Below are 12,001 nucleotides of genomic sequence, written 5' to 3'. Positions count from 1 at the left end.
TTTGTTTCCATTTCCATCATAAACATAGGATCCATTTTATTAGAAATACACTCTTGATAGTATTTTTAAAAATATTTTTAAAAAAAGAATGTTTGCCTGCCATCTAGGGGAGGGGGTGGAGGGAAGGAGGGAAAAAATTTGGAACAGAAGGGAGTACAACAGATAATATTGTTTAAAAAAATTACCTATGAATATGTACTGTCAAAGAAAATGTTATAATTATAAAAATTTTTTAAAAATTAAAAAAAAAAAGAAGAAAAATATTAAGGAATTGTCTTCGTGTTTCTGGCCAGAAGTGGGCTCTGCTCCTCTTTGGGAAGAGGGAGTGTGGAGCACGGAAGTAAGAGAAGTTTTATACTAGTTAGTCTGGCACAGTCTCCGACTTCATATTGGATTGGTTCATTCTCTTCTGGGTTACAACCTTTCTGATACTGTTATGCCAAAAACGAGAGCAGAAACGTTTATTAATTTTAAATGGAGATTTGTTATCAGCCAGCATGTTGGCCCGGGCATGCTGCCCAAATCAAATGATCTTGAGCAATAGGAAAAGTGTGTGTGTGTGTGTGGGGGGGGTTATAGAAGCTAAAATCACAAAGGGGAGGGGATTCTATAGCATAGGTGGGAATTACAAAAGCAAGAGATAGGGCAAAGGTTACATTCCTTAATGCCAAATGGAGAAAAAGGAATGGCACATGTGACCACAAGTTTTGTATGTTCCAGTAAATCTTGCAATCATGAAAAATCATGAAAACAGCCCCTTGAAACTTTTCATGATTGCAAGATTAGTATTTCCTGGAAGATACAACTCCCTGAAACATTCCCATAATCTGGCAGTAACACCCTTTGATGCATCCGGACATTTCAGCATGTCTCACGTAGATTAGCCAAAACTTGTGGTCACAGGTGCCATTCCTTCACTGAGCACAGTATCTTATTCCAGGACAGAGGCCTAAAAGGAATCACCCTTAACCCAGACCCGGTGAGATAGCCAGAGTCCAAGGAATCCGTGTGAAGGAGAGGAATTGCCCTGGATAAGTAAACAAGGAAGTTTGGAAGAGTGCAGAAGTAAGGATGTGGCTCAGACCTCTGATGGAAAGCTGGATCTTGCTTCCATTGTCCAACTCAGCCTGCAGTGGAGTAAGGAGGATAGGAGCCCCAGAATCAATGGAAACCTACAAGTCTGCCAGTTTTAGCCATTCAGCAGAGCTTACTAGGTGGCCGACAGGGACAGAGTCCAGCCACAGTCTACTTTTGCATAGACTCCCATCCAAGTGGGAAACTCATAGAGCTCAGAGCAGCAGGGAAATGATCTGATTTTACCCTGGATCAGACCACTTTGTGAACATAAAAACTTTTAGGCCTCTGTCCTGCCCCCATGATCCTGGAATAAGATAATATACTCAGTGCCCCAAGAAAGCAGCAACAAAATGAGCCCCAAAATTCCTTCCAGGAGTGCTGCAGAGCTCAGCTTTAACTTTAAATTTAAAGTCAGGAAACAGGCTGGAAGAATGTGTTAGAAATAACACTCTTGATACTGAAAATCAGATATCTAGGAAAATTTATTAAAGAAGAATCTTAAGGAAACTTAACCTTAACATTTCTGGCCAGAAATGGGCCCCACTCCTCTTTGGGAAGAGGGAGACCTGGGTACAGAAGTGGGGGAACCCAGATACTTGCTTGTGTGGTGCAGCTCCTCCCTTCAGAGAACAGATTGACCTGTTTCATCCAGATTATAATCTTTCTGATATGCCCACTACATGTTTCCCCTTAATATGTATAAAACATGTCCCCCCCCCCCCCCCATCATACATTCTGTGTGGAGTAAGATAAGATGAAGAACTTACAAGAATGTTGAATTCCTTTTCTGTATTCTATCTTCCCTAGGTCTCTGTGACCTGCATAAGTATGTTGAGTATTAGCCAATATTCACTTAGATTTTAGATACATGTATTTAACCCAAGATGATGACATTTATCGCTGTTCAAGTTATCAATGTTTAGACAACTAGTTGCCTGATGTATGGTTCCTCCCAGAATCAGGGAATCTGCTGTTTTTGGCATGAATAATAGCATCCAATTAAAGGGGGGCACCTACCCCTTAATGTTCCCCAAACTCACGATGTAATCCTTTTGCAATTAAACCTATAAAAACTGCATATCTTCTCCTAGTTCTTTAGCCCTTCTACCGTGAGCTTTCTTTCTTTCCCTCCTCATGGTGGAATTGCTCGTTCTCATGAGAATTTATTAAATAAACAACTTTTCTGCCTTTTTTACTTTGAGAGATCTCTGAGTAGTCATTTTTGGATAGGATTTTCTATCCCTCACACAGAGAATAATGTGTCCAGCATCCAGAAGGTAAAAAATAAAATAAAATAAAAGGTTGGGTATTCAAGAAACAGTATAAGAAGAAAGGACAGAGGATGACTGCCCAGAAGAGGGTACACAAAAGCAGCTGTGAATAACTAGGTTGGATCTTCAAGCTCAGCCCTTACCCCATGACCTTGGCCCCTTCTCTGTCCCAGTGAAATACATTTCCTTCTAAAGGAAAAAAGGAGACAAAGGAGAGAGGGGAGGATAGATTCATGGTGGCAGGAGTCCTGAGAAACATAAATTCTAAATAAGAATTTACAAAAATATTTATAGCTGTTTTAGGGATGGTCAGGAGTGAGAGCTTGACTGGAAGAATGGATAATAATTGATGAAAGGATAAATGTGATAAAATACAATTGTCCTGTAAGGACCCGGAAAGGGACTGTTTCAGAGAAACCTTGGAAGGAAAACTTGTATGAACTGATGCAGTGATGTGAACAGAACCAGGAGAAGAATTTATGTGGTGACAAGATGGTAAAACTGTTGTGCCACAGTACCCTTTTATTGTCCTGACTCAGTTTCCCTAATTGGTCCTGCCTCAATTTCTCTAATTGTTCTGTCTCAGTTTCCCTAAATTGTTCTTGGTTTCCTTAAATGTTCTGCCTCAATCCCCTTAGTTGCAAACTCCCCTCTGGTGCATTAAGACTGGTATAACTCAGGACTATTTGCTCTAAGGTTGTCAATGTGTAAACTCAGAAAGGAGGAACCCAGACCTTCTGTTTCTTGCCAGACATTTTCTTCCCTCCCAGCTTGTTAGAATGTATGGTCCTGCCCCCCAACCTGTCAGAGAGGAGTTGATGGCTCCTGCCTGGAGATCCCCACTCACCAGAGTTTGGACCCCAGCCCCTGCTACTGTGTATAACTGTGTCATTGAGAACTCCCATTGGCTGCTGGACGCTGGATTCTTGGAGATGAGAGACTCATTCAGCCCTGGGACCAAACCATGCATCCATTTTAATGAAGACTAAATTGGGGCTCTAAGCAGAGATGGATCAGCTCTTCTCCTCTTGGGTCTGATTAACCTCTCTCCTTCCCCAGAGTAACCAAGGGTGGGTTTGGTAGCGAATGAATTCGCTACTCAATGCTGTATCAAACAAAAGTCTTTATTGATAGTAAAGGGATAGACCGGCATTTGGCGTCCAGGAAGGCCACACTGCCTGGCAAGGGGACACCATTGGCGGGCACAAGGCTGGTGTACACTGAGTGCAAGGATTCCATTTTTTAGAACTTCCTTTTATACATAACTAGAGTCATCAAAACAACATTTGACCAGAGATGTTATCTAAGAGGTTCTGGAGATATTTGTAAATAAGACAGGAATTTCTCTTAATCATTTGTATCTCAAATTATCTCCTTTAACCCTTCCTCAGACAAGAATTTCCTGTTAATTATTTTTATCTTGAAATATCTCTTTTTTCGAACTTATCACATTTGGTCCCAGTGAATCTCTCCCTTTCAAATAAAATATTAATACTCTCTGTTCTCTATCTTGCCTCAGTTTCTCCAGCATTACACAAGCAAACAATTTGGAGATGGAGAAATATTGGTCAGGGATGGTGTGCTGATGTCACTGGATGGAGGGACCTGGGCTCTGATCACTGGCTGGCTGGGCTGGTCTCCAGAACTGTGTCCAGAGGCTGGGATGCCAAGGCCACAGGCCCAAGAGAAGGAGCCATGAAGCACAGGGACGGGCACATTCAGCTGGCTGCCAGAAATACTCCAGTCTTGGTATTTCTGAGTAACAAGAGCTGGCTCGGGAGCTTGGCTCCAGCAGGGGGCGCTGTGGGACTGCTGTGGCTACCTTGTGGCAGGGCATGAGCACAGGCAGAGATGGCCCTGAGGGCTCCTGAAGCTTGCAGCCCTGCAGCTGGGGCCTGGCGGGGTCCTGGGGGGGGGGTAAGCTCAGAGCCAGGGCTGTCCCATCCAGCTCAGTGTTAACTAGAGCCAGCAGGAGTCCCCCCTCAGGGCCCCAGCAAGAGCACTTTAGACTCATTTGCATAAGGGAATGCCCAGCCCCCCAGGATGGGGGGGGGAAATAAGAGGGAGCTGGGTCCTGGCTCTGGACCCCAGGAAGCAGAGCATCCACACCATGGCCTTGATTCCTGTCTTCATCCTGCTGGCTCTCTGCACAGGTTGGGGACAGATTTTCTGGGCTTTGGGGGGAGAAGGGGTGAGCTTCATAGCTGGGGCCTTGTCTCTGTTCCTGACATGCTGATTGTTTCAGGGAGCAGGGCCCAGGCTGTGGTGACTCAGGAGCCTTCCCTGACTGTGATCCCAGGAGGGACAGTCACCCTGACCTGCAGCTCCAGCACAGGGGCCGTCACCTCCGGGAACGATCCCTGCTGGATCCAGCAGAAATCTGGCCAATCCCCGAGGGGGCTCATTTACAACGCCAACAAGCTTGTACCAGGTGTCCCTGCCCGGTTCTCAGGGTCCCTCCTTGGGGACAAAGCTGCCCTCACCATCAAGGGGGCCCAGCCTGAGGACGAGGCTCACTATTACTGTGCCTTGCGTTATAGTGGTCCTAGGCACAGTGAGAGAAACAAATGGGGAACTGAGACAAAAACCTTCTGCAGGAGCCTGGACCCCGAGAGAGAGGCTGCTCCAAGGTCTCTGGGAAGCCCAAGTTCCGGCCAGTCCAAGGATGGCTCTGCATTCACTCAGTGTCCTTTTCCCTGATGGCCTGTCCCAGGTCCGGCCTGAGAGTGCGCCCTCTATGGGTGCAGACCCGGTGGTGAGAGGGCAGACCTTGTGTTACCTACAGAGGGTTTCTGAAACCGTCCTGTCTGTCCAACACACTGCAGGCAGGCCCTTTGGAAGCCAGCCAGAGCAGTGCTGCTCTTTCCAGTGATGTTACCAGGACCTTAAGGGCTAGAAAAACCAACGGAGGAGTGATCTAGAACTGGGTGAGAATTCAGGAAAGTCTCCTTCCCAGGAAAGGACACTTGGCAGGCAGATTTTAAAAAATAATATTTTATTCAACCCCCCACTATACATAATACCATATTAATTTTATTTTTAAAAACTGTGAATCTCAGGTTTTCTGCCTCCTTCCCCATTTCCCCCTTCCCTGAGACAGGGAGCCTTTGGATAAAGGTATAAGTGTTCAATCTGACAAAACAGATTCTGGGGAAATCTCCTGAATGGAACACTGAAGAAGTGGCTGATGACCTCCCAGCATGCCCTGAATTCTTTCTAAGGTCATTATGTCTGTGGCTGCTCTTTCTTTCCTATCTTAACTCCTGTATTCTCCAAATTATTCCTCTATCTTGATTCCCTTGCTCTTTGTCTCCATGGATGGTCACAATGACCAAAGGCCAGATGGGGAGGATTCCCACCATTCTCTGCCTCTGCTCCTACTCACATGTTGTCAACTGTGTCTGCAGGTACCAGGAAACTGAGCTGACCTGGCTGATTCTAAAATGATCTTCTCTGATGGAAAATACATCCTCACTGGAGCAAATTCATCTCTGCCCCTCCCAAACCATTCAAAATCAAACTCACCACAGAGGCATTTCCTCCCTTCTTTCTCCTCAAACCTCCCATGTCTCCCTATTCCCTTTAACCTCTCAGGTGACTACTTGGTCTCCACCTTCACTCAAGGCTCTGAGCCATTTGCCTAGAGCTCCCTCTTATCCTGCCCTATACTTACAGCTCCCAGATGCCTTTTATTCCTGTCTCTGCTTTCTCCCATAATAAGGTTGCCCTTGTCCTTAATGAGAGAAAACCCTGTAAAAGCACATACCGTTCCATTCAATATTTTCTAGCAGCTTGTTCCCTCTACCATCCTCACTCTCACTTTTCTCCCATGTCTCCTTGCCTATTGGTTTCTTTCTCACTTCCAAGTCCATCTCTCCATCCTCTCTGGGAAGAAGCACTTCAACCAATGAGCTTGCTCCTTCTAGGATTCCTAAGGTGTAAACACCCTTTACAGGTTTGAGCCAGAGAACTGTCAAGTCAACCTGAGTTCTCACCTAGTAATCCTAACATCTCCCCCTTTCTTTTGATTTAGAACATAGGATAGTCATGACCTTGAAACATAAATCCATCAATATGGGAGGTATTACACATAATTACATAAATTACATAAGCACATAGTAACATAATACATGCTAGAAGTATATAACAAATAACATGATCAAATAATCATAAATTGAAAATTTATAAATGTCCATAAGTCCATTGTCCGTTACTCTCATCTTGTGTTAGGAAATCCAATGATTCCTGCTGGTTTTAAAGTTCTTTAACAGTCTTTTTATTAGCCATGCTCTTTTGGTGTAAGATGTTTCTTAGATCTTCTCCTTTATTTTGAGGTCTTTCTCTTTTTCTGTCTCTCTCTGATGGACAAGGCGAATATGACTCGTTGGCACCCATCTGATTCCTTCTCCTGCTGAAGAAATACAAGCAAACCCTCTCCCCCAGGCAGTTAACCTATCTGGTCCCTTCCATTCACCACTTTCTGGATATCTCCACATCACCTAGCAATTATCTAAGGACAGTGGAGCTGCTCGCACTGGACACTGCCCTTCTGGTGGGTTATAAAACCTGTCTGCCGGAGCCAGTGCATCTTTGTCAAAAATTAGAAAATTAATGGTATAGAGAACTAAATTTAGAAGTTCTCTAGGGTTACCTGTGGCTCCCCCTTTCTTTTGTTTTTGGAGGAGTGTCTTAATATCTCTGTTTCTTCTCTCTACTATTGCCTGCCCTTGAGGATTAAAGGGTATGCCCGTGGTATGTAAAATCTTATACTGTGCACAAAAGTGTGTAAAATGTTTGGACGCATATGCAGGTCCATTGTCTGTTTTTATTGCTTGTGGCACACCCATAATTGCAAATGCTTGTATAAGAAATTCAGTGACCACTCGGGCTGTCTCTTTTGCTGCTGGCATTGCAAATGTGAATCCTGAAAAGGTGTCTACCACAACATGGATAAAAGATAGACGACCAAAAGATTTATAATGGGTCACATCCATTTGCCAGATTTCATTGGGTCTCAAACCATGAGGATTCTTCCCTGGAGGGAGTGTAGGAGCGTGGAAAGGAAGACAAGCTGTACAGCTTTTTACTATGCTCCTAGCTTCCTCTCTTGTGATTCCAAATTGTAAACGTAAAGCTCGAGCAGCCTGATGATATTTAGAATGAGATTCTTGTTCTTCCTGAAATAAAGGATTACTGGCTAACATGGTTAAAAGGCTATCTGCCTTAGAATTTCCATCAAAAATGGGACCTGGAAGTCCACTATGTGAGTGGACATGCAAGATATAAATCTTGCCTGGATGTTTTCTCACTTGCTCTTGAAGTTCCTTAAAGAGCTGATAAATATTAGAGGCTGCAAATTTTATTTGGGCTGTGGCAATTCTTTGTACTACACCTACTGAATAGGCTGAATCAGTAATTATATTTACGTCTCCTGGGTAATAAGTAAGAGCTAGCATGATAGCAAATAATTCATTCTGTTGAGTGGACTGAAAAGGAGTCCTGACTACTCTCTTTATGGTTAAATCATGAGAGTATACAGCACAAATATTTTCTTTGACACTTTTTGACTCTGTAAAGATTGTTGGTCCTTTAAGAGGAACCTTAGAACCTTTTCTTCAAAGATCCATTGCCCATTATGAAGTAGCCGGGTTATCTTTAATGGAGATCCATGTGCAAAATTTGGAGCGGTGGCCAATAAAATTTGCCATTCTGGGATGGTCTCCCAGCATACATTAATTTGTGCGTTAGTATAGAATGTGTATATTTTTTCAGGACTTATTCCAGATAATTGTGTTACTCTCTTAATAGCCTTTAATAAAATCCTAGCCACAAGCACTGGATAAGGAGTAAGGCTTTGTTCTGGTTGTGCTGGGAGGTTCACCCACTCAATCACACTGTCTCCTTGATGAAGGACTGCTGTGGGTGCCTCTTTTGTAGCAAAAACTGATATTTCCAAGGGTTTTTGAGTGACTCTTTCAACCACATTGGATAAAGCCAGTTCAACTTCTCTCAAAGCCTCTTGTGCTTCTTTTGTAAGCTGGCGTGGTAAATTTAAAGCACTGTCTCCCCTTAAAATGTCATATAGACGTTGTAGTTGATTGGTAGTTAAGCCTAACACTGGATGCATCCATTGGATAGCTCCTATTAATTTTTGAAAGTCATTTAAGGTGTTCAACTTCTCTGTTCTTAAAGAAAGCTGTGAGTGTCTTAGGATATACTTCATATCCTAAATATTGAAAAGGAGCATGTCTTTGAATTTTTTCTGTAGCTATATGCAGTTTGTAGTATTTTAGTGTTTCCATGGTCTTTTGTAGAAATGCTTCTAACATTTGTTCCTCAGGTGCACATCCCAAAATATCATCCATATAATGTAACAATATTACTTTTGGAAAGGCTTTTCTTACTGGAGCAAGAGCAGCAGCAACATACATTTGGCACACAGTAGGGCTGTTTTTCATTCCCTGTGGCAAAACTGTCCATTCATATCTTTTATAAGGCTCAGCCAAATTAACACTAGGCACTGAAAAAGCAAATCTTTTCATATCCTCCTTATCTAGAGGGATAGAATAGAAACAATCCTTAATGTCTATAACCCATAGAGGCCATTCTCTTGGCAACTGAGTAGGAGATGAAAGTCCAGACTGAAGAATTCCCATAGTTGGATCATAAACCCCAGTTGAATGAGAAGAGCTTCTCCAGACATTGTGCTATCTCTCCTGTCTTCTGTGACAAAACTCTGCCTTTAACATTTGCCTGATTCCTTGCTTATCTTCAGTGTCAGCCCCCAGTTAGCTCAGGTTGCAGGAGAGTATACCTCCCACCACAAGAGAGTGAGAAGAAGAGGTGATGAGATTTGAGTCCCAGTGACCAACTAGCTCAGGGCAACAAAGCTGTGGCAAAGCTGGAACCTGCCCTGTAGGATTCTAATTGTATGAACACATCCATAAAGCATTGATGAGCACTTGCTGTGTGCTAATTGAGGTCTGATTTGAACTCACATCTTTTTGACACTTTTTGACTTTTGCACTCTATCCAGAAGTACATCAATCTTTAAGTGGCTAGCTAAGGGGAAGGAACTTGGGAACCCCTCAACTTTAATTTTAATGCTGCACTGGAGAAAAGAGAACTTGAAAGATGTTTTCCAAATAACAAACTCATTGAAAACGTAAATGGGCACAACTAAACCAATGACATTGTGAAATATTTAAATAATTCTGAAATAACATCAAAGGACTGAAAAATGGAAAAACTGAAAATTAAGAATCTTCTGCTACTTGAAAGCCAAACATTACAGATCAAGACTCTTCATCTTTGAGAACAAGAGGATATGGAGAAAATAGAAAGGATCCACCCGTTACTTCCTGAAAGAAACCCCAAAATGAATCCCCTAAGTAACATGTTGGCCCAAACCCAGAGATTCTAGATTATTGAGAACAGGGAGGCTGAAAGATAACTAAAAAAGGAAAAGTACACCAGAGCTGGTTCCAGATTGTTCCATATGTACTGAGAAGTGAATCATCTCAGATTTACTACTGTCAGGTCAGCATCACTCATTCTTTTAATCCTTCCTGGTTTCTTGCTGTGGCTCAAGAATCACTGGGTGTCTCAATGGATTTAGCACCAAATAAGGGAAATCAAAGTTTGCCACATGTCTTTCTTCCTGTCATTGGTGAAATCTGAAATAATACAGGCTTGAACTATTGCTCAATAGAGAAATGCACACCAATTGTATAATGAAGCTCTTCAGCTTGCCACCAGACATCAAATGCAGAAGGAGACAGATTTTTATGGGTTAACAGAAAACCATGAACAAGATGTAAACCAGAATATATGATTAGATATCCTGATTTCTAATGGGCATAAAGGTCATGGTCTAATAGAATAAATTCTCTGAAGTCAGAAAAAGAGGTGTCCCACTCCCTCCCAAGTATCTGTAATTCAATCAATGGAACATGGAAACAGTAACTGAATGAGCAATGGGGGCCATTTTTAGTTAGGCCACATGAGTTCTTAAGATGCATCATGATGAACAAATTCCTTGCATCAGTCTCTAGATCTTTCTGGTCAGTGTAACCCATGCCCTGATTTAAAGATCTCTAAGGAGCAGGTAGAAGTAGTCCAGCTTCCCAGCCCGAAGGGACAGTGTCAAACAAAGCAATAGGTTTTCTCACAATTCCCACAATTAAATAAAGCTTTCTCACAGGACAGAAAGTGGCCGAGATTCAGAACTGGGTCACAAGATGGGCTACTGTGGGTCATTCAAATCCCACAATTCTTTCACCCCCAATTAAAGGAGGGCTGTACTGGACCTAAATAATGGAGAAAAGGGATCAGAAGGTCCCAAAAGAAGAATGTCTATGATTCTTTGTCTTGAAAGCTAGCTGGCCTTGCTGGAGATAATCCTGAGCACGGAAATGTGGCCATTTGCACTCTCTTTACATCGTCATTGCAGGAGAAGCAAAGGGTTTTATACACTTAGTTATGTATCCTTGGTGTTTTGTTGTTGGGTTTGTTTGTTTGTTTTTGACTGGAGATGTCTTGAGGGCTTGGGTGCAGCAGGGGGCGCTGTGGGACTGCTGTGGCTACAGGATCCCAGCAGAGAAACCACAGGCAGAGTTGGCTTTGAGTGTTTTGAGCTGCCCCTGCAGCTGGGCCCAGGGGGGAACCTGAGGGCCAGGCCACAGTCTGTACCAGCCATCTCAAGAGGAACTCCAGAACCAGCAGGAGTCCCAGCCCAGGCCCCAGCAAATGCAATTGGGAGAGTTATTTGCATAAATGAATGCTCCACCCTCCCAGGATGGGGAGGGGGATAAGAGGGAGCTGGGCCTGAGCTCTGGGCCCCAGGAAGCAGAGAGCAGGGACACCATGGCCTGGATTCCTGTCTTCATCCTGCTCACTCTCGGCACAGGTTGGGGACAGACTGTCTGGGCTCTTGGGGAGAAAAAGGGGTGAGCCGGGCGTGTTTCTATTTCTGACATGTGTCTGTGCTGATTGTTTCAGGGTGCAGGGCCCAGGCTGTGGTGACTCAGGAGACTTCCCTGACTGTGATCCCAGGAGGGACAGTCACCCTGACCTGCAGCTCCAGCACAGGGGCCGTCACCTCTGGGAACTATCCTTACTGGATCCAGCAGAAATCTGGCCAGCCTCCCAAGACTCTCATTTATGATACCAACAAGCTTGTACCAGGTGTCCCTGCCCGGTTCTCAGGGTCCCTCCTTGGGGACAAAGCTGCCCTCACCATCAAGGGCGCCCAGCCGGAGGACGAGGCTCACTATTACTGTATGCTGTGGTACAACAGTGCTACACAGCCTCACAGTGATAAGCTCAGATGAGGAACTGGGACAAAAACTTCCTCTGCCTCACACAAATGCCACATTAGAGATGACCCTTGATCCCTAAGATACCCAGTTTGGTGCCTAGGTACACTAAGGTTGGCTCTCCATTCATTTCCATCTCCTTTGACCTGGCCTGTGAGATATTTCTCAGATTAGCCTTGAGAGGGAGGTCTCCAGAGATTGGCCCTCAGATGGTGGGGACAGCCCCTGTTACACTTACAATTTCTGAAACCTCCCAGCTCAGTACAACTGGAGGCCTCCATTCCCATGTCATCCTCATCAACAGCGCTCATTTCTGTGGCAATTTGAGAGCTAGGG

At 44.0% G+C, this 12,001-nt stretch overlaps 2 gene segments (V, D, J or C); both read left to right on the top strand.

Annotated features, from left to right (window-relative positions):
• Window positions 1-4,427: 4,427 nt before the first annotated feature.
• Window positions 4,428-5,992, top strand: LOC141543033 (immunoglobulin lambda variable 7-46-like). The segment is given in 3 exon segments: window positions 4,428-4,501; window positions 4,594-4,902; window positions 5,943-5,992. Coding segments are annotated over 3 exon segments (402 nt in total).
• A 5,196-nt stretch (window positions 5,993-11,188) lies between these two features.
• LOC141542970 (immunoglobulin lambda variable 7-46-like) lies at window positions 11,189-11,680 on the top strand. The segment is given in 2 exon segments: window positions 11,189-11,256; window positions 11,349-11,680. Coding segments are annotated over 2 exon segments (375 nt in total).
• The last annotated feature ends 321 nt before the right edge of the window (window positions 11,681-12,001 follow it).

This window comes from Sminthopsis crassicaudata, chromosome 1, assembly GCF_048593235.1.
Source record: "Sminthopsis crassicaudata isolate SCR6 chromosome 1, ASM4859323v1, whole genome shotgun sequence".
Lineage (NCBI taxonomy): Eukaryota > Metazoa > Chordata > Mammalia > Dasyuromorphia > Dasyuridae > Sminthopsis > Sminthopsis crassicaudata.
Note: the sequence above shows the minus strand (reverse complement) of the source record. Positions and strands in the feature narration are given on the sequence as shown.